The following is a 23041-nucleotide window of genomic DNA, read 5'->3' as shown; positions in this document are numbered from 1 at the left end:
CAATGCACTGAACATATATAGGCAGGGTGGGCTGACGGAGGTGTAGGAATGAAATGTGCGCCTGTTCCTCCCCGTGGTCTCAGTGTGCGACCTTGGGGGCGGGACGGGCGGCTAAACTGGGAAGGTGCGCGGATATGATACAGACAAACATCATACCGTCCCTCCAAGAAATGCACTTGCCAGGCTGGCCTTCACTTTTCCTAATGCTCTTCAGTGAGTTTCACCTGTCAAATTCTGCTACACAGAGAGGGTGCAGAGAAACTGAATAATCCCTTTTTCTATTCTGAAAATAAAGCAAAACAAAACAGGATCTGCACACTTGTGTTGTGACTAGGCAGGCAAACTGGAGAACTGAGGCAAAAGCATCCTTATATCTAAATAATAGTAATGGAAACGTCGAAAAAAGTTATTTGCTGAGTCATGGCTGAGGATCCTGACTTCGCTAGTTTGGCAGATGCAAACAGGGCACGCAACTAGGAGTCCAGCAGGTTTTGCAGTGACCTGCGATGGTGGTGGGGAGCGGGCTTCTAGCTCAGCCCCCGGGCCCATTTTCACGCAGAGAGCGGCGCCCAGCTGGGGCGGGCTCTCCGCGAGGGGCGTGTCTCTGCCTGGCCTCGCCCGCCCCGGCCCGGCAGCGAATGAGCGGGCGCGCCGGGAGGGCGCGAGGTCAGGGGGCTGGGGACGCGCGTGGGGATCGCTACCCGGCTCGGCCACTGCTGGGCGGACACCTGGGCGCGCCGCCGCGGGAGGAGCCCGGACTCGGGCCGAGGCTGCCCCGGCAATGCGTTCACTCGGCGCAAACATGGCTGCGGCCCTGCGCGCCGCGGGCGTCCTGCTCCGCGATCCGCGTAAGTGGGTCTGTCGCGGCGGCCGCCAGGGCCAGGATCCCTGAGAAGGCGTGGGCAGAGCGGGCAGCTGGCGCCCGGGCCCTCGCGCCCGGGGGATTCCGGGAACGGCCTTGGGGGTGCTGCGAGCAACCGGGCGAGGGGCGTCGCGGAGAAGGGAGGGCTGAGGGCAGCCCTCAGGGCTCGGGAGGCCGCGGGGAGGGCGCCCGGATCCAGGAGGCGCAGGTTCAAGTCCCATCGGTCGGCTGGGTGGCTTGGAGCAGTGGCTGGAATTTCCCAGAGCCTTGGTTATTGTCACCTGCAATAACCAGGCTGTTGAGAAGATTATGCGAGGGAAGGTATGTTATGGGCCTGCCATAGAGGACAGTAAGGAAGGCATCTTCATCATCACCACCATGGACATCTGCCCTGCAGTTCCCTCCCTGCTGAGGAAAGCCCATGGTCCTTGGTCCCTCTGTGCCCACTTCTCCTTAGCAGCGGGACCCACCGTGGGGCAGCCTGGGCTAGCGTTTTCTAGAGATATCTGGGGAACTTGTAAGACCCAGGAACAGCCTCCCACGTTTCTGATGCAAACCGTGAATAGGTTGTGACCACAGGATGAGCTGATGGGACTGTGGATCTCACACACCTGGCTGGGACAGCATTTCCAACTGTGACACCTTGAACAAGGCACCTAACCTCGCCAGAGCTTTGGTAAATGTACATTGAAATCCTAATTTTTTTTTTAAGGCTTGCCTTGAACATGAGCACCTTGCCTGTCATACAGTAGGTACACAGGCATCCTCAAGATGTCTAGCCATTCATGCAGAAGGCTGCCACAAATAAGATGCTTATTTAATGCATCTGAACGGTGACTGGACACAGACCGGACATATTTTTCTAAGACGTTCATCAGTCTGACACCTACTTGGAGTGGAGAGAATCCCCTCTGAACCTCCATATCTCATTAGAGGTGCCTTTGTTAGGAAAATAATAAGGACCCAGTGTACAATGAGGCTGGCTCACTAAGGGCGCTGCGGGACAAAGAGCATTGTTTTTTAAGAAGAGGCAGCACAGTGCCAGTCGTGGGGCTGAAAGAAGTATTGAACTAATCTTTTCTTTCACTGACCTTTCCTGTGGCAAATAAAGTCTGACAGGTCCTAGATTTGAGGTCGTGGAAGAATATGTGAAACTTTAAATTATTTGTAGTCTAGGTTAAAAGTGGAAGGATTCAGAAACTCTAGCAGAAGTAGATTTGGAGTCTATTTGTGTTACAGACTTTGATTTGAAGGTGTAGTTATAATACTTCATCATTTTGGTTGATAGGAAAAGATCAACTTCTGTGTGAGAAAACACTGAGGATTATTTCCGAAAATGAGTTCTGAAAGTAAAAGTGGAAAAGCAAAGTTTTATACTTTATGTATTTAGCATATTACAGAATTAATAAGAAGCTTCCGGGGGTGGGCCATATATTATCTGTCTGTTTAGCTATCTATATGAATTATTTTTTTCTTGGTGCCTTTTTCTTTCCAAACTTTAAACGTTTTGTTTCTTTTGTTTTTTTAAGAGATGGAGTGTTGCTCTGTCGCTCAGGCTGGTGTACGGCGGTGCCATCATAGTTCACTGCAGCCTTGAAATCCTGGGATCAAGTGATCCTCCCGCCTCAGCCTCCCTGGTAGCTGGGATTACAGGCATGATCTAGTGTGCCTGGCCCTCCAAACAGTTTTTTTCACTGAGCATATATTGTCTTATGTAATTAGAAAAACAATTCTAGGATAATAAAAGAGTTGTAGGGTTTACATAAGAGACATTAGAACATTTTGGCTCCATATCAGTAACTAACCAATATTTTGAAGCACCCACTATGTTTATTAATAGTTACAATATAGAACCTTATTTCTTTTGTTAATTTTAAAAACGGCGTATATTTTATAAGTACTTTTGAAGTAATCCTCATCTCCTATGTGATAGAAAAGTGCCATTATAGTTTTCAATACTTGTGTATCTCGCCCCCCACCCTCTTCTGCCTCACCCGCAAGGATCCAAAATATATTTGGTTTTGAAGAACCAGTTGATACTTAAGAACTTTTTTTTTCTGTTTTTCCTTTTTCTTTATTTCTTTTTGCAACAACATGAAGTCATAACTTAGGAACTTCTTAAGTCATAGGTATACTTCTGAATGATCACCTATTGGATTTGTCCAGGAATTACGAAGTTTGTTTTTTGAGAGGTTTTTTTTTTTTTTTGAGACCAAGTCTCACTCTGTTGCCTAGGCTGGTCTTGAACTCCTGAGCTCAAGTGAGCCTCCTGCCTCAGCCTTCCAAGTAGTTGGGACTACAGGTGTCCACCACTGCAGGAGTTATGAAGTTTTGTTTTCTTTTTTTTTTTTTTTTTGAGACGGAGTCTCGCTCTGTCGACAGGCTGGAGTGCAGTGGCGTGATCTCGGCTCACTGCAACCTCCGCCTCCCAGGTTCAAGGGATTATCCTGCCTCAGCCTCCCAAGTAGCTGGGACTACAGGCACGTGCCACCACACCCGGCTAATTTTTTTGTGTTTTTAGTAGAGATGGGTTTCACTGTGTTAGCCAGGATGATCTCGATCTCCTGACCTGTGATCTGCCCGCCTCGGCTTCCCAAAGTGCTAGGATTACAGGCGTGAGCCACTGTGCCCGGTGAAGTTTCGTTTTCTTATGTCATCTTCTGTTTTGCTGCTTATCTGTCGGTTTGATCATTTTTATTGTTTGTAGGCCTTCTTTTTTTCTTTTTTTTAATTAAAAAAAATAGAGATAGGGTCTCTCCACATGGCCTAGGCTAGTCTCAAACTCCTGGGCCCAAGCAGTTCTCCCGCCGCGGCCTCCCAAAGTGCTGGAATTACAGGCATGAGCCCCCATGCCCGGCCTGTTTGTAGGCCTTCTAAAGGTAGATCAGTTATCCATGTAAGGAGAAAGGGCAGAATTACTTGGTCTTAGTTCATAAATGGGCAAGTCTATACTATTGGATATTCTTCACCCCTTTGCTCAACCACATGCAGTGTGCAAGACATTGCTCTTGGGGCTGGACATATTTTTCCCCTCTTATCTTCACAGCAGCCCTGCAGAAGTAGCCTTATCACTATTTTGCAGATGAGAAAAGTGAGACTCGCAGCATCTCAGTGAGTTGCCCAGGCCCAGCCATACAGCCTCTTGGTCCCGTGTGGGATTTCTGCTCAGATCTCTCTGGTTTCCGAACACGTACTCTCTACGCCACGCAAGGCTGCCCGTGCCATCAGATCCTCTTCAGCTGTGAGCTGAGTCTTTTCCAGAGTCTCAGTTGGCCCTTTGAATGTTTACTTTAAACTCTTTTCACCCGGACGAATGCTAATTGTTTGGTAGGAGACGCTCTTCATTTTTCTAGAATCTTCAGATCATTAGGGGAGAGGAGTGTTTTGGATGAGTTCTTGAAGGGTGAGTGTATTAACGAACCTGAGTGGAAAGGGTCCCTTGGCAGCAACATCATTCTCCTCTCTGAGAATCTGGTGAACCATGGAGAAAATAATTTTGTAAGTAGGACATGGTAATAGTTAAGCAGCTTGAAAAGCTACTAGCTCCCAAATTTATTAGGAAATCCTCATCTACTAGTTGGAAAATCTAGTCCCTCCCCACTGCTTCCTTCTTCTTCTTCTTTTTTTTTTGAGACGGAGTCTCACTCTGTCACCCAGGCTGGAGTGCAGTGGTGTGATCTCGGCTCACTGCAAGCTCCACCTCCAGGGTTCATGCCATTCTCCTGTCTCAGCCTGGAACTACAGGCACCCACCACCACGCCTGGCTAATTTTTTTTTTTTTTTGTATTTTTAGTAGAGATGGGGTTTCACCGTGTTAGCCAGGATGGCCTTGATCTCCTGACCTCGTGATCCACCCGCCTCGGCCTCCCAAAGTGCTGGGATTACAGGCATGAACCACCGCGCCCGGCCTTTCTTTTTTTTTTTTAACTCCTTAAGTTTTGTGTAGAAACGAGGGTCTTGCTATGTTGCCCAGGCTGCCCCCAAATGGCTGGGCTCAAGCGATCCTCCCACCTCAGCCTCCCAAAGTGCTGGGATTACAGGTGTGAGCCACCACACCTGGCACTCCTTCCTTTTTTTAGGTTTGAAGGAGGAAATGTCATTTTATTACAGGTTGAGTACCCCTTATCCTGAATGCTTGGGACCAGAGGTGTTTTGGACAGATTTTTTTTAGGTTTTGGAATATACTCACTTACAGATTGAGCATTCCAAATCTGAAAATCTAAAATTCAAAATGCTCCAATGAGCATTTTCTTTGAGTGTCATGTCAGTGCTCAAAAAGTTTCAGGTTTTGGAGCATTTTGGATTTTGGATTTTCACATTTGGGATGCTAAACTTGTACCAGCAGTCAAATTGTGGAATGCCAAGGTTTTATTCTCATACCCCATGGAATCCGATACAATCTCACTCATATAAGGAATTAGGGACATTGCAGCATGATTAGGAACCTGGTTAAATCCCACGATGAAGTTCAGAATTAAACTTATGTAAAAAAGGAGATGTGAGTTGGTTTGAGCCTTGGAATTGAATTTTTTTTTTTTTAAACACCAACTCAAACCAGATGGAATTGAACTTCTTTATGGAATCTTTGCACTTCCACTTTGAGTTGGTAAAGATTATTCAGCATAAGCTGACATAATTGGCTGTGCTGGGAATGTGCACAATCTGGGTGGTTGGAAATCTAATGGCCTGGAGATATAATTCTCTTATATTTTACAGACATGCTAGGTGATAAAATCAGAGCAGGTATAGTTCCCGTCCTCTAGAAACTGACAATTGAAACTAACACCAGTACTAATCACATGGTGGACACTGCAGAGCGCTTCACTCCTCTGCTCTACTCCTTACAAGAATCCCTGTAGCAAGGTGTCATTTTACAGGTGGGGAAACTCAGGCTCAGGAAGACCTGGCCCCAGGTCACATTGCTAGTAAGTGGCAGAGCTGAATTCAGAGTCAGAGCTGCTTGACCCACAGCCTGAATTCCTCCTCAGGGCACCTTTGCCTCTTAGGAGGAGGAGGGCAGCAGGAGACTGATCACAAGCTGGTTTCTAACCGGCTGGTTTGAGAATGGGGAAGAGGTCATGTGCATAGCACCGGGCGCCACAGTAACCACCGTCTCACATGGCCATCTTCAGTACTTCCTATATGGCTTCAGTTTCATTTCACTGGCTGTTTAAGGACCAGTACTCTTCATATGACAGCTGAGTATGGCACATGATCTCCTCAATTCAGGTGGGTTCTTCAGACCCACTGCCACCTCCTGTGGGGCCCAGGACAAGGGTATACTTGAAGGCACATATATGGTATGTGGGATATAGCAAGCTAACAAACTGGGAAATATGTTCTGTCCTCCTATGTTGACAAATAGACCTTGATCACAACCTGGAAGGGTGAGCTCTTGAACTCTCTGAGTTCCTGCAGAAATGTAGAGGCCTTTGGAGAGTTGCCTGTGACTGACATGGTTTCCTGCTTCTCTTCTTGCCGCCGGCTCTTTCTGGCCTTGTGGGGAGCCTCACACACAGCCTGGATGGACTCTCTGGTCCTCATGCCCAGTTCCACTCTTGCCCCTGCAAACAGCTATCCCTTGGCCACCATTCAGGTCAAGACTTGATACACTGATGGCACAATCTCCCTCAGGAGGATGGATCCGAAAAAATGCCTGCACAGACCCTGGGAGTGGGTGTGGAACTTGGGGGACAGGGAATCCTGGGGCGCTGGGAGCCTGGTCTGGCACGTGGGATGTGGACTCCTGGGGTGGCATGTCTCCTTGGTGGTAGAGACTGCATACCCTGTGGGGTGGGGTGCAGTGGGAGGAGGGCCAGAACAGGCCCTGGGAAGCAGAGGCCCCTTGTCAAGGTTCAAGGGCAGTACTGGGTTCTCAGCACCAGTGCTTTCCGAAGAAGGCTTGGAGGCAGAAAGAAGAACTGCAGCTATTTGAAAACTGGCCCACTTGCCACTCCCGAAATCGGCGGCTTTTCACTTTTCTGCAGCCCCTTCTCCTTCCACAGGAGCAGCACGCTGCTGTCAGTCATGTTGGTCTCTTGCAGGGGTTCTCGTGAGGGATTGTATCAAAATCTGCAGCCAAGGTGGGGAGAGGAGGTGTGTGTAGTTTCTAAAATGCTTCTCTGCAGGCTCTCATCGGCCATCCTAGGGGAGCGATCCTCCACCCCATCCCCTTGGAGAGGGCTTAAGTTCCTTTACCTGCCTGCAGAGAAATGCTAGGAAAATCATCTCTGCCATGGGATCTCTTTAAATTTTAAAGTCAGGAATTATGCTCTGAGGACCTCTTCAGAAGAAATTACTTTCTAGCTAGATTTCATGCGAGCACTTTAATTTTGTCACAGTGGTGTCCAGCAGCTGGAGGGTCTATCAGCCATGGAGGTGGAAGTCAGTTGCAGCTGCAGCGGCCGCCACCACAGAAACAGCCCAGCATGCCCAGGGTGCAAAACCTCAAGTTCAACCGCAGAAGAGGTATGAGTCTAACATCAGGTACAAATAAGAATTTCTCTTTATCGATGCAGACACCAGTAGACACAAGCTGCCTAGGAGGAAAGGTGCTGGGAAAAGCCAGTGTGGAAGGAGCTATTTTCTTGGCTTCCTTTCAACAGCTGTTAAACCATAGATTTTACACCCTCCTTCCCCACTGGATCCTTCCCTGCAACAGGGCTATTGTTAAAAGACACAGAGTTGAGTACAAACAGTCTGCAAATTGTGTTAAGAATTTGGTTCTGGAATATGTCACATAACACAAATTATATATGCTGGAAATGTATTTACGAACCTAACATAATTATGCCTATGAAATGTATGTTCTGTACAGGATAACGAATAACTGATCTACCAAGAATTTCTATAGGAAACCAGAGTATTGTTTTTCATCCCTTAACACAGTGAACGTAATTATAAAGGAAGTAACAGGATTTATCGTCTATAAATCTAAAGAAGTGAAGTACACGTTTCATACCTCACCTCTTCTGTTGCTGGTGGCTGGCAGCAGGCATGGCATTGTTGCAAGGGTCCTCTTTAGTAACAGGAGTCACAACTGCTCCCAAGTCTTCCTCTGTACAGAGGCAACAGAAGACTCTATAAAGGGAAGTTATAAAGGGAAGTTATCGAGATGAGTACCTAGGAACAGCACCCTTTAACATCAGGCAGAGTGAGAGAAAGTAGCTGGGACCTATTTAACTCCATGACCTTTCTGCTAGATCACACATTGATGAAAATTATACAGGTATGAAAAAAAAAATATATATATATATACACACACACATATATATACACACACACATATATATATACACACACACATATATATCTTTTTTTTTTTTTTGAGAGAGTCTCACTCTGTCTCTCAGGCTGGAGTGTGGTGGCACAATCTCAGCTCACTGCAGCCTCCACCTCCCGGGTTCAAGCAATTCTCATGTCTCAGCCTCCCGAGTAGCTGGGATTACAGGCACACACCACCACGCCTGGCTAATTTTTGTATTTTTAGTAGAGACGGGAATTCACTATGTTAGCCAGGCTGGTCTCAAACTCCTGACTTCAAGTGATCTGCCCGCCTTGGCCTTCCAAAGTGCTGGGATTATAGGCATGAGCCTGTAATTTTATTTTTTTTTTTGAGAGGGAGTCTTGCTCTTTCACCCAGGCTGGAGTACATTGACTTGATCTTGGCTCACTGCAACCTACACCTCCCAAGTTCAAGCCATTCTCCTGCCTCAGCCTCCCAAGTAACTGGGATTACAGGTGCATGCCACCACACCCAGCTAATTTTGCATTTTTAGTAGAGATGGGGTTTCACCATGTTGGCCAGGCTGGTCTCAAACTCCTGACTTCAAGTGATCCGCCCGCCTTGGCCTTCCAAAGTGCTGGGATTATAGGCATGAGCCTGTAATTTTATTTTTTTTTTGAGAGGGAGTCTTGCTCTTTCACCCAGGCTGGAGTGCAGTGACTTGATCTTGGCTCACTGCAACCTACACCTCCCAAGTTCAAGCCATTCTCCTGCCTCAGCCTCCCAAGTAACTGGGATTACAGGTGCATGCCACCACACCCAGCTAATTTTGCATTTTTAGTAGAGATGGGGTTTCACCATGTTGGCCAGGCTGGTCTCGAACTCCTGACTTCAAGTGATCCACCCACCTTGGCCTCCCAAAGTGCTGAGATTACAGGCGTGAGCCACCGTTTTTATTTTGAGGAGTGTAGCTCTGTCACCCAGGCTGGAGTGCGGTGGTGTGATCATGGCTCACTGCATCCTTGAACTCCTGGGCTTAAGTGATCCTCCTGTCTCAGCCTCCCAAGTAGCTAGGACTACAGGTGCACACCACCACACCCAGCTAATTAAAAAAAATTTTTTTTCTTGTAAAGATGGGGGTCTCACTTTGCTGCCTAGGCTGGTTTTGAACTCTTGGCTTCCGGCAATTCTGCCATGGCTTCCCAAAGTGCTGGTATTACAGGCGTGAGCCATGAGCCACCGTGCCTGGCCAGAACCAAAATTTTCTTATTGTATGTTTATTGTTTTTTGCTATATGATCATGGGTATGATGACTGAGTGCTGTGTAACCTGAGGTTAGTTGGGGATGGGCATTAGATACCTTCTTCATCTGGCAGCCTGCCAAGCAGGGCCCATTCCATTTCTCCTTGCCCCTCCCAGCCCCTCTCCCCACCTCAGCCATATGCACTGAGGGTTGGGATTTGATAGAAACTGAAGAACTGATTCAGTTTGGAAACGTAGAAGAAAAATTATTTCATTTGTGTGTTATTCTAGTGGCAACTCATTAATATAAGTAGGCTTAATATTATTAAAATTAAATGAAAGTCTTTAAATTCTACTAAGAAACTTTAGATCATATTTACATAAAATAAATGGGATCATTTTAGAGAATACGGATAGGCAAAAAAAAAAACTTAAAACAGTATGAATAATCTTACTACCCAATATTTTGTCTCTCTCTCTCTTCTTAAAAAAAAATAGAGACGAGGTCTTACTGTGTTGCTCAGGCATGTCTTGAACTCTTGGGGTCAAGCAGTCCTCCTGCCTCAACCTCCCAGAGTGCTGGGATTACAGGTGTGAGCGACCAGCCAGGCCAATTTTGTCTGTATGACCATTAATATTCACTCTGTATGTATTTAGCAAGATGTGACCGTACTGTACATCATTTATTTATAATGCCCTCTTTTTATTTACTTTATCATCATATAAATATTTGTCTATATTATTTTAGTAACTGAAGAGTATTTTATTAAGTCATAAACTACCCTGTCCAACATTCTGGGACACGTAGGTGATTTCTAGTTTTTTAATATTAGAAATGGTGAAGCAGTGAGTGTCTTTGTGGATTCTTCTGATGGCAGTCATTATGAAGGCATTGTGCTGCTTAATGCTTGGGCTGGACTAGACTGCAATACTAGAGTAGACACTACACTAGGCTAGGGGTTGACATTAGTTCTGTAAAGGGTTAGGTAGTAAATTTTTCAGGCTTTGTAGGCCAAACTCTGTCTTTTGCTGCTATTCAACTCCGCTGTTGTAGTGTGAGAGCAGCCATAGATATTACATAAACAATGAGGGGAGCTGTGTTCCAGTAAAACTTTATTTACAAAAACAGGCAGTAGGGGTGTATGTGTGTATACAGATTTAGTGCATGGGCTATAGTTCACCAAATTCTGTTCTAGAGGCATCATAGACCCACAGGCCAATCATGTCTTAGAGGTTTAATGAAGAGCTGGGATCGTATTACTTTTTCTTGAGGCTGACCATATAGAGTAGAATAGAATTATTGTTTATTAATTGACAAGCTTAAGTTTCTGTTACGTACATTTAATATTTCACGGAAAAACCTTGTATTTTGAGAGTCCTGGGATATAAAAATGGCAAAATGTTGAAACCTTTCCAAGTGAGAAGTTTTAAATATATTTTGCTGTATACACTTTTATATTCAAACAAACGGAACATGAACGTTCAGACCTTGGTCTCAGGTGTGTTCTGTCTGGAGGGAGAGGAGATGGAGACCCTTGACTAAAGCTTTCACTTCACATTCTGGAATAGAGGGGTGTCAGACTGGGGCTTACTAATGCGCTATTCATCATGCACAACACAGTTTTGAATTAAGTGCATGTGTATTTAGGTATTTTCAAGTCGTGTGCGTCTCTTTCATGTGTAAGATCAACATGCGTTTGCAAAACCATGAGCAGGGCAGAGTAGCATCCCCTTTAAAGCCACTCTTGTTCTGAGCTCAGGTGTTATAGATGAAAAACAGCTCTAAATCCCGTTTGCACACTGATACCGTCTGTGGCTTAGGTAAGTCTTTTAGCCTGAGGTTTTTTTAACCAGTAATCTGTTAACTGGCAGCAATCCATGGGAAAATGCACTTAATTTATTGTGAGTCACAGATTTTGAGGGTGAAAGACAGGATCCCAGGAGAAGACTAGTGGTCTAAGTAGAAAGATTAAAGGAATATTAGTTTCACAAAATAATGCATCTGGAATTTTCAAATATCAAGGAAAGAAAACTCAACACACCCGTTAATGCAGTTGTAGGACTCGAGCATGGAAGAGTTATATAACAACCACATCTTCAGTGCAGTTGCTTGGTTGTTTTAGAAGGGGATTAAGCCCTCTTTCTCTAAGACAGTGATTCTCAATAGGGGGAAGGGGGCATTTTTGCCTCCTGGGACAAATTTGGCAATGTCTGGAGACATTTTTGGTTGTCACACTGGGGTGGGGTGTGTGCTATTGTTGTGTACAGGTAGAGGCCAGGTATGCTGCCAAGCCTCCTGCATTCCACAGGGCAGTCCTCTACAACAAAGGACTCTCCAGCCCCAAACGTCAGTAGTGCTGAGGTTGAAAAACCCCGGTCGAAGGCATTGATGTGAAAAGGGACCTTAGTTAATCTTTATAATGGGGTCTAAATGAGAAAATCCCTGACCTCATTGTAATGCCATATTTCTCCTTCCCCAGGAATTGATTCGTATTCTGAAAAAGTAGCTTCAGAATTCAGATTTTTACCTCATCCACTTATACAACAGGTTTGATCAAGAAAACAGTTTCCACCTGTTTACATTTGACATACCTGCTGCCTTACATTATTGCCAAACGTTGTTAATAATTGTTTAAAAATTGCCCATTAAGATGTCACCGTAAGCCTGGGGCAATGGCTCACACCTGTAATCTCAGCACTTTGGGAGCCTGAGCCAGGAGTTTGAGACCAGTCTGGGCCACATGGCAAGACTCTGTCTATATAAAAAATTTTAAAAGTAGCCAGGCATGGAGGCATGTGCCTGTGGTCCCAGCTACTCAGGAGGCCGAAGCGGGAGGATCACTTGAGCCCGGGAGGTGGAGGATGCAGTGAGCTTTGTTTGTGCAACTGCACTCCAGCCTGGGTGACAGAGTGAGACCCTGTCTCAAAAAAAAAACAAAAACAAAAAAGATGTCATCATAGTATCATTAGTTTTCGAGTACATAAAGAATGTTTTTCTATACAGGCTCTGTCTCAGCAGCATTGGTTTAGTCACTGCAGTAGTCAGAGGTAGTCTGGTGTAGGAGATTCAGGAAGTAGACCTCTCAGCATTCATAATAACGGTGTTTAGATAAACTTCAGGCTGGTTATTTTTCAGCTGCTTTATTGAAAGTGAATAGAGGGTATAACCATATAATGAAATATTATTTAGCAATAAAGAGGAGTGAAGTGTACTGATTCATGCTACGACATGTAGCATGAACATTTTATGCTGAGTAAAACCAGACAATCATGAACATTTTATGCTGAGTGAAACCAGACACAATCATGTGATTCCATTTCTATGAAGTGTCCTGAATAGGCAAATCTATAGACCCAGAAAGTAGATTACTGGTTGCCAGGGGTGAGAGGGGAGGGAACAGGGAGTGGCTTTAATGGATACAAAGATTCTTTGTGGGGTAAAGATGTCCTGGAGTTAGATAGTCGTGATGGTTTCCTGCCTTTCCTTATGTATTAGAAACCTCTGAATTGTTCAGATTATGGTGAATTTTATGGTATGTGAGTTATATCTCAATTTTTAAAAATGAAAAAAAGATGAATGAATGAATGGAAGAAATGCTCCTTGATCTTTAGTTCCCCAGTTATTGCCATCCCATGGCTACCTGTTCATGGGGACACACAAGGTCTTCTGGTGGCTCCTGCCAGCGTGCCAGAGGCACCTGGTCCTGCTCCGACTTCACCTTGCCCTCTGGCGGGGCTTAGGAGTGGGGAGCTCCTGGCCTGGCTCACTTTGGGCTGTGTTGACTCCGGAGCTTGATCTGGATTTTAGGTTTACATTTTTGCATAGTGCTTTGTTTTTTTAAGTTTCCAGAAGCTGCTTGACCTAAAACTTGTTATGGAGCTCTGCTTTCTTTTTGCTTCTTCCTGCTTATTCAGGGGTTGATTCTGTAGCCTGGGACTAATTTGAATGTTAGCACCGGTTCTTGCAGGAATTATCTACACAGTGAATTTACATGCAGGATGGAGAGGAGAAGTTTATCATAACAGGAGCCATGGATGAAGGAATAGAGGGAGGTCCTGGAGAAGGAAGCAGAGGAGCAAGCAATAACTTAAGTCAGTCCTGGTGTGGTGGCTCACACCTGTAATCCCAGCACTTTGGGAGGCCGAGGCAGGCTCCTGAGGTCAGGATTTTGAGACCAGCCTGGCCAACATGGCGAAATACCATCTCTACTAAAAATACAAAAATTAGCCTGGGTGCGTGTAATCCCAGCTACTTGGGAGGCCGAGGCAGGAGAATTGCTTAAACCTGGAAGGCGGAGGTTGCAGCGAGCTGAGATCGCACCACTGCACTCCAGCCTGGGTGACAGAGTGAGAATCCATTTCAAAAATAAAATGTAAAAACTAATTTCAGTCAGTAGTCATTTAATTTAATAATTGACTAAAGAGACAGGAGCAGATGCAAGAGTGGGGATGGGCTGGTATTAGACTGTGGAGGTTTAAAATTATGGGGGAACCCTGCTCTGTGTAGAGTAGAACTTACCATGTGCCAGCACGTGCTAAGTGACTGAAGATGTTACCCACTGAATTCTCAAAACAGCATTTTGAGTAGGTGGTGGGTGCTATGTTTTCCAGATGAGGAAACCTGAAGTTGGGAGAGGTCAGGTAACCTCTGTATTCATATGGCATTCACACATACAGGTGCTTTAGCTGCAGGACAATTTTAGATTTCTACCTTGACTCCCAGTCCCTAAAGATTCTATCTCTGTTCAGGCCGAGACTTTAAAAGGGAAACATTTCCAGCGGAGTGAAGACTGATATCATGAATTAAGCCAAAAGACAAAGGTCCAAGTCTGAGCTGGGACCATGGGGAACTGGAGGCCACAGATGTCCCCGAATAGGTATCCGTGTGATGGCAGTGAAAAGAGCCATAGTATTTACCTTTGTATGGAACAGATTAGAGTTTGCTGGCTGAACCAAGATTCCACCCTGGAAGAAAATAAGAAGTGTGACAAATCAACCGTTGTATTTTATTTTATATAGGAAGCCGAAAACTGGAATATTAATGCTAAACATGGGAGGCCCTGAAACTCTCGGAGATGTTCACGACTTCCTTCTGAGACTCTTCTTGGACCGAGACCTCATGACGCTTCCTATTCAGAAGTGAGATATATATAAACACCTTGATTATAACCTTGGCACTACATTGACATGTGTCTCTCAATTCTGTAGTTTCAAACCAGTAAATAGTTTTAATGCGTATCTGGTAATGGTTAAACAGCAGCATTGTTTTCTGTTGGATATCAGAAGGATATGATATCAGAAAATTGCAGGGGGAGAGAGCAAATAAGTTAGTGGGGATTCTCCTTGAGCCCTTTGCTCCCCAGAGCCCTGGAAATTGCAGTTGTCTTGACATAGCCTAAGTACCTTTAAAGATTTTTAAAGATATATTTGTACTTGTCACTTAACGGCTGATTAACACTCAGGGAAGCAATGATTATTATTCATTTGTACTATAAATATGGATTGTTGCTGCCCTTCTTTTCCTTTCATCCTTCTTTCCCTTCTTCCTTCTCTCCTTTTTCTTTCAAAATAGATTTTTATTATGAAAAATTAGTACATGCATGTGATAAAAACTACAAATAGTATAAAAGTAATTACAGTAAAAGGCAAGTGTCCCTTTCACCTTGCACTCCCAGTTATCCACCTGGAGGAAAGCGCTGTTACATCCAGAAATAGTCCGTGCATATCCAAGCATACACATACATACACACACACACACGCGCACATACATACATACACACACGCACACCCCCCCCCCCACTTTGTTACACAAATGTGAAGGTACTTATGTACTATATTTGAAACTTTCCTTTTTTTTTTTTTTTTTTTTTTACATACGTATACATGTGCCATGTTGGTGTGCTGCACCCATTAACTTGTCATTTACATTAGGTATATCTCCTAATGCTATCCCTCCCCTCTCCCCCCACTCCACGATAGGCCCTGGTGTGTGATGTTCCCCTTCCTGTGTCCAAGTGTTCTCATTGTTCAATTCCCACCTATGAGTGAGAACATGCGGTGTTTGGTTTTTTTGTCCTTGTGATAGTTTGCTGAGAATGGTGATTTCCAGCTTCATCCATGTCCCTACAAAGGACATGAACTCATCCTTTTTTATGGCTGCATAGTATTCCACATTTTCTTAATCCAGTCTATCATTGATGGACATTTGGGTTGGTTCCAAGTCTTTGCTATTGTGAATGTGTAAACTTAACACTGTATCTTGTTTCATAACGTTATATCAATATATAGGTCTGGCTCATTTTTTGATTACTATTTAGAATTGCATCATATGGCTGTAACTTAATTTGTTTAATCCATGCTTCATGATGGACAATTAGTTTGTTTACAGTGTTGCAGTGAACATTCTTGTGCATACATCTTTGCTCCTATATGCAAGTGTATCTATAAGATTAATAGACTTTATTTTTTAAATTAAGAGAAATGTCTACTTCATTTGTCTTATATCCTAGTTCTCGTTAGGTGTGGGATCAAAATGTGTTACGCTAGTAGCTAGCACACATCCAGGGTTCTCTGCATGAGTGTTGTGTGTCCTGAATCTTCAGGTGTGCTACTGGAACAGCTTGTGGAGCACAGCTGGGTATTCCTCAGAGAGGGTATAGCTTTAGCTCCTTATTCTACAACAAGAGAGCTGGCTATTGTCAATGACCTCAAGCTTCTGTTTTAAAGGCTTAATTTTGTTAGGCTCTCTAAAAGTTTGCTTTTTTTTTTTTATTGAGTAGAAAACATTTCTCAGGTTGCTAAGGTGGAATAAAATCCACTTACCTGTATGTTAAATGATTTAGTAAGCTGGCACCATTCATCGCCAAACGCCGAACCCCCAAGATTCAAGAGCAGTACCGCAGGATTGGAGGCGGATCCCCCATCAAGATATGGACTTCCAAGCAGGGAGAGGGCATGGTGAAGCTGCTGGATGAATTGTCCCCCAACACAGGTATGGTGTTTCTTCATTAACATGTAACTAGATTAGTTCTTTCGAAGTAGTTATGAAATTCAAAAGAGTAGTAGATGCTAAATGCTTCATATGTACTGGCGACTCAATTTATGGTGTTTCTACATAATACATGGTCACTTAATTTAGGTCTCCAGGCATTATCCCTTGATCTTTAGCCTTTGCTATGACTTCCTACATTACAAGTAAAAAAAAGCTAAGGATTTGGGACATGAGTTTCAAAAGGAAGTTCGAGATGTTTGTTAAATTGCTAGAGTATAAGGCATAAGCAACATACCATGAAAGAAAGATGCATGTATCATTACACTGGAAAGAAATCTTTGGGAAATGGATTGAGGCTGCTGCTATTGCCTTTTCTTTCTGGTTGGATAGCTGATTAGAATATTTAGAGCAGTATTAGCTAGCTATCGTGGAAGCCACAAGACACTAAGCAACTCGCAGTGATGCTTTCAGCTCTCAGAATATCACCATTGTAAGGTATTGAAGGTCCTCGTTGGACGTGGCACCAAAAAGAGGATTGTGCACATCTGAGAACCTCTATCCAGAATAATAGTGTGCAGAATGAACCACTAAATGCATGGATGAAGTAAAAATGCTGTATTAAACACATCGAAGACACAATTCATTGCAGGACACCCTGTTTTTGTATAATACTAAGATACAAAAGCACTACCAGTTAATTTTAAGACACCATCTATTGTAGACTGGACTGATATGAGAAATGTTAAAACCAAAAAAATGTACATCTTAGGACACATGAATTACATTCATTGCAAATATATCTTAGAGCTTTGGGATCAGGATAGGTGTGTGACACTGGGAACCCTCAGGGAGAACAGCTCCACTAGGCAGGATCAAAAGGAGCATTTCACTCTTTTCTGACATCACTGAGCAAGCATCCACTCCAGCTGCTCTCAGAATCCACTGGTTCCCATGGCACAAAGTAACAAAGGGCCCTGGCCCCTTCTCAGATCACCTCACTTCGAAAATTGTTCAACTGTGCCTCTGCATATTCGGCTTGCTTCCTGCTTAAAGCTGTGGCTCAAGGGCATTTCTTATGCAGTTCCTCCATGCATGCCGCAGTGCATCTTTAAAATGTCAGCCCTCCATTCACACCTGCTTACTAGAGAACAAACTCCAGTCATTAACAGTTTATCATGATCAGAGGTTTCTTGTGGGCCTGGCGCAGTGGCTTACGCCTGTAATCCCAGCACTTTGGGAGGCCAAGGCAGGTGGATCGCTTGAGCCCAGGAGTTTGAGACCAGCCTGAGCAACATGGTGAAACTCTGTCTACATACACACACACACACACTCATACACAACAACAACAACAACAGCACCAACAACTAGTCAGACATGGTGGCACACGCCTGTAGGCCCAGCTATTTGTGAGGCTGAGGTGGAAGGATCGCTTGAGCCAGGGAGGTTGAAGCTGCAGTGAGCCATGATCATGCCATTGCATTCCAGCCTGGGAAACAAAGTGAGACCCTGTCTCAAAAAAAAAAAGGTTTTATTATGAACCAGATTTGCAATTGCTATGCTGTCTCTCGTGGGAAGAGGAGGCAGAAAGGTTCCCATTTTTCCTGTTTTTATGTTACTGTAGTACCCATCATTATAAAGAGCCCTAGTGAGCATGGGGGTGTAGCACACCCCAGCAGTTTGGGAGGCTGAAGCAGAAGGATTGCTTGAGCCCAGGAGTTAAAGCCCTGGTAGAGTTGTCAGACTTGAAAAAGCAATACAGACAGAAGGGCATCCTTCCCGCCACCTCCTGTCTCTGGTGAGGCTGCTGGGGTACCTCTTCATCTCCTTCTCATTCCTCTTCCCTTCTGATCCTTTCTTTCCTATATAGTTGTAAAGTTTACTTTTGAACTATGTCTATTGATTTATTTCTATTAAGAAAAATTCTCTTTAGGCCAGAAAATGTGATGATTGCAAACAGATAAACATGTTTCATGCTGTCGTTTTTTAGGGAAGTGGTTGTTGCTTGGTAGCCAGTGCGGACGTTTTGAGACTTGCACTGGTTTCATAGAATTGACCAGTTAACTAAGACAGTGAGTTATATCAGGAAATGGTTTCATGTAGTTACATTGCATTGCAGAAATGTAGAGAATAGATACGGAAATAGATGAGAAGTATAATCATGTGATGGAAAGTCTAAATCTCAAATATGCTTTGCAAATTATAGTTTAACTGTTTAGCTTGTAACTGCTTTTAGCGAAGCTATAAGTAAGGGCTGCTCATGAAATAATTCTGTTCTTTCCCGGATGCAGCGTGGATAGGAGTATGGGTTCCTTTCTCTGATGGTGTTGGCTTCCCTGCTCTGGTTCAGGCAGTTTACTTACTTCACTAAGCCTCAGCTAGAAAATGGGGATGGTAACAGAACTCAACTCCTAGATCCTTGTGAAAATTAAATGAGATAATCCTGAAAGGCATTAACATGACAAAAGTTCAATATACTTGAGCTTTTTAATTCATCATTGGCCCAGGGTTCATGATCTGATACAAATTAAGAAGCATTTGCTACATATTTCAAACTTTTCTTTCAAAAAATCATGTACAAATCGGACATTTGAACTATTGTACATGCTAAATTAATGAAGTTTTTGCTGTTTAAAAATCTAGTTTCTCTGTCTTTTAGTAGTTCTTGCTGAAGACTGTTCATTGAACAGCTGCTCTGAGGGTACGTAGGCTAGGCCAGTGAGTGATGTGTTTTGGGCTCACTCTGGCCAGATCTGCCCACGAGATGTGGCACTGGTTAACATCGGAGAGGCTCCTTCCCATCCCTGCATCCTTCCAGGGACAGCCAGCTGCATTGTGAAACCCACCCTGATGGACACGGGTCCTTCATGAACACTGTTTGTTGGTTCCTCAGGATAGGCCCCGTTGGAGAGTACCTTGCCGCTTTTTCTCCAACATGTGTTTACAGGTTGTCTTTAGAAAGCATTTAGAAAACATTATCAGTTCTTTCCAGGGTATTTTACTCTGTCGCACTTTAAAATGTGGCCACCTGCCCTGTCTTTATCTGCAGGGGCAGCCTTTCTACCTCTTAGTATGCATGATTTGAGGAACTCCCAGACCCTAGGCATTTAGACCGTAACCTTCGGATACTGGACAGGTGAAAAGAAAATGCGAGAAGCCGGTTGACCTGTAGCACTGGGGATGTCATTCTGATCATCGTATTGTTTCAAAGTAGAATCGAAAGCAGTTTCTACTTGCTTGCTAAACCTCAGCTCAAATCACCAAGAGTTGCTTCAAGGGATTTGATGGTATTGTAATAGTTGGCGGTTTTTAGCACAAAGCGCATATTCTTTGAACAATCAGTCATTTGGAGTTTGCTTATGGGATCATGTTCTCTGATATGTTTTAACTGCTAGTGACCATTTCATGCAAGGCAGCATGAAATTGGGGGCCGGAAAATGGACAGAGCGCTAAAAATGATTCAGTTTTACTTCCTTCTTCTTTTTTGCAGTACCCAACCAGAGAATACTGAGTCCGACCAGCCTTTCTGTGCACACATGTGCTTCTCTTGCCTAATGGCATTCTGCTTCCCCCTTGGGAATGTGTTCCACTGGCTCTTAGTTCTCTGGGTCAAGTTAGGAGGAATGTCATCCTTGTATATATCTAGGTATAAATGAGATAAACTCCCATCTTTTCCTTCACTTTAACCTAAATGTTTCTTGTGGCAATTTATGTCACATTCATAGTTGCAGCCCCTGCTAATGCTTTGGACAGTAACATTATCATGGTCTTATTATTTATTACCTGACACTCATGTAGTGATTCTCACTATCATCCTTGAGTGTAAGTTATGTGTAATCCTATGAAAAGGCAAGGAAACAAGACTAAGTAAGTTTAGGAAACTTGTAGTTTTATGACTTTATACATGCTTAAGCAATTATGTGGTGTGGATGTTTTTGAACTACAGGAAAGGAAGATGCAGGAGGATAAAGAAGATAGAGGAGGGTATTCGTGAAAGGACAGGGAAGGGACAGGGAAAGAACATGAGGATATACAGCAGGCGTGGGCCATTTAGGTACCAAGAACAATGGCTTTCAGTCCCATGTGGCACCTCCAAATTAAGCACTGTTTTATATGTGTAATGAGGAGAATCATTTTAATAATTCGTTATCAATGAATTTTTTTACGTATCCAAGAGCTCTTGCATTTTTTAATATAAACGAGGTGGCCTGGGGGTTCGGGGAACTGGGTAATAGGAGCAGGGTGAGGTGGGGGCCTGGGAGGAGTGAGAAGCATGGGTTGGGAGACCCAGGCTCTAATTCCAGCTCGACCACCTGCAAGGTATGATTTTGGGTAGTTCAGTTAACCTTCAGAGTCTCTGTTTCCTTATCTGAAAAATCAGGTTTAAATGATTAAAAAAAACAATGCCCAGTGGCTACCATAGTATCTGGTATGCAAGAGGAAGTTATATTTTAGAATAAGTGTTGTTTTTTCCTCCTTTCTCTTGAGGCTCTCTTATGCCAGCCAAGAACAGAGAATTAGGAAGAGAAGTTTGAGTTTTAAAAACCACTGTGCAGTAAAGGTGTGTGGGTGGGGTACTGATCCTAGAAAGTCATTATTAAAAGTCCACATACCAGCTGAAGAGTGGATAAGATCCAAGGAATATGCTAAACTTGCCTTCACCGTCAGTGCCATAGGAAATTACATGAACTGTTCTTTGTTCTGGGCATTGCATTATGTTTGTTGACTCTGAGGAATCTATATAAGGATTAACACTTTCTCCTTTCCACATGTGCTTCCTAATAGCCCCTCACAAATACTATATTGGATTTCGGTACGTCCATCCTTTAACAGAAGAAGCAATTGAAGAGATGGAGAGAGATGGCCTAGAAAGGGCTATTGCTTTCACACAGTATCCACAGTACAGCTGCTCCACCACAGGTAAGGGCATCTCTCTGACAGTGGAAAGGTAGATACGGTGCTGGCAAAAATAACCAAGGAGTCTAAGTACTGAAGGGAAGGATGAATTATTTGCAATTTGAATGGCAAATTCAACCTGTCTTCTTTAAACACGAGAGTTCAGGTCAGTCCATTTGAAATCTCATGGTCCATCTGTCCCTTGAATTATTGGCCACTTGGCTGGTAATTACAAATGGTGTGGGTGGTAGGCAGTGGCTGTAAGTGTTCAGTGCTTTAATGCCATTGTGTAATGGATCAGTAATGAACCTTAAGGCTCTTTCTAGGTTTGTGTGATAAACCTTTTTATGGCTACCCAGATTTTCTTACTGATGTAGCAAAGATTGTAACTGTTTGCATTTTGAAAGCAAAGATGCCCATACAACATGGGAAATACTGATATTTTGTTGCTGTTGTCGTTGTTTTGCTTCAGTTATGAGTTGGTTGCTGGTAAAACTAAAGCCCAGTTTGAGGTTCCCTTTGCAGAATTTTCTGTTTTCTTGATTTTGGAAAATGTTACTGCTTGTTGTTTTCTATATATTTAACTGGAGCTGGGGAATAATCGGTGTTTGGCAATCTCTGTATCATTCATTGTAGGCAAAGCTGCTACTGTCACCCACAGATACATTTGTTTGCATTCCATTGCAAGGATTGAAGTCAGCACATTCTTAGTCCCAAATTGCTTTTGGATATTAATGTTTATCACTTCTATAACCATAAGGAGAATCAAAAGGCTATTGGAAAAAGTCAAAGCTTGTTATTTGCCTTAAATATTTGTTCAGAGAACCCATTAAAATGCCTGAGTTCTCAGATACCCTCAAGAGTTTGAATTATCATTTCTTTCTTTTTTTTTTTTTTTTCTGAGATGGTATCTCGCTCTGTCATTGCAACCTCCATCTCCCGGGTTCAAGTGATTCTCCTGCCTCAGCCTCCTCAGTAGCTGGGATTACAGGCATGTGCCACCACGCTCGGCTAATTTGTGTATTTTTGGTAGAGATGGGGTTTCACCACGTTGGCCAGGCTGGTCTCAAAATCCTGGCCGCAAATGATCCACCCGCCTCAGCCTCCTAAAGCACTGGGATTACAGGCGTGAGCCACCGCACTCAGCCTGAATTATTATTTTTCTTTTGGAAATGCACCACTACAACTTCAAAATGTCTGGTCACATGTTACTGGAGAAGGAGTCAGATTTTATGAATTTTTAAGCTCTACTTTTGCCTTGTTTTAAGAAATATACCTCAATATGTAAATGGCTGCTCTCACAATTAGATAAATTAAGAAGATTGTTATTTACATGACAGAAGATTGACTATGGTTTTTATTTCAGGGCTGGCTCTACCAAGTGACAGTGTATGCAAAACTTCAGTGTATGCTTAGTTTTTCTTGAATGTATCTCATGTAAGGACAGGTACATCCGTCTATCCCAGTTGTGGAAGGCTTTGGGAAGTACGTTAATTCTTCGAGGCCACTCAAATGCTGTTTATCTGTTGTATCTTTTAGACATGCACTCTTGTGGCAGAGCCAGTGTGTGTCTTTATCACAAACACATTTCTCGGTCACATTTTCTCCTTCTTAATGACTTCTTTGGGTTGTTTGTTGAATGTTTCCACACAACCTGAAAGAGCTAATGTAGCTTCCAGATGCCCCCTTGCACATATGAAAATGATATCCACCTGTGAAGTGCGGTCTGTAATGTGAATATGGTGGTGACAACTTTTTGATTTCTGGAGAGATTGTTTTTGAACCTTGAATGGAGTCCCTTTGAATTCTTCTGATTCACTGTATTCTA

General features: G+C 43.7%; 1 protein-coding gene across 9 annotated transcripts in view; it reads left to right on the top strand.

Annotated features, from left to right (window-relative positions):
* The first annotated feature begins 633 nt into the window (after positions 1-633).
* Positions 634-23041, top strand: part of FECH (ferrochelatase) — a 37729-nt gene continuing 15321 nt past the window's right edge. For 2 of the 9 annotated variants that reach the window (XM_054671667.2, XM_054671666.2), the window contains exons 1-5: positions 634-848; positions 7204-7330; positions 14349-14468; positions 16172-16320; positions 21103-21237. In XM_054671667.2, coding sequence (XP_054527642.1) covers positions 782-848; positions 7204-7330; positions 14349-14468; positions 16172-16320; positions 21103-21237 — 598 coding nt within the window. In that variant the 5' untranslated portion in view covers positions 634-781. 9 annotated transcript variants of the gene reach the window in all.

The sequence above is a fragment of the Pan troglodytes genome, chromosome 17 (genome assembly GCF_028858775.2).
Source record: "Pan troglodytes isolate AG18354 chromosome 17, NHGRI_mPanTro3-v2.0_pri, whole genome shotgun sequence".
In the NCBI taxonomy this organism is placed as follows: domain Eukaryota; kingdom Metazoa; phylum Chordata; class Mammalia; order Primates; family Hominidae; genus Pan; species Pan troglodytes.
This window is presented reverse-complemented; position numbering and strand designations above follow the sequence as displayed.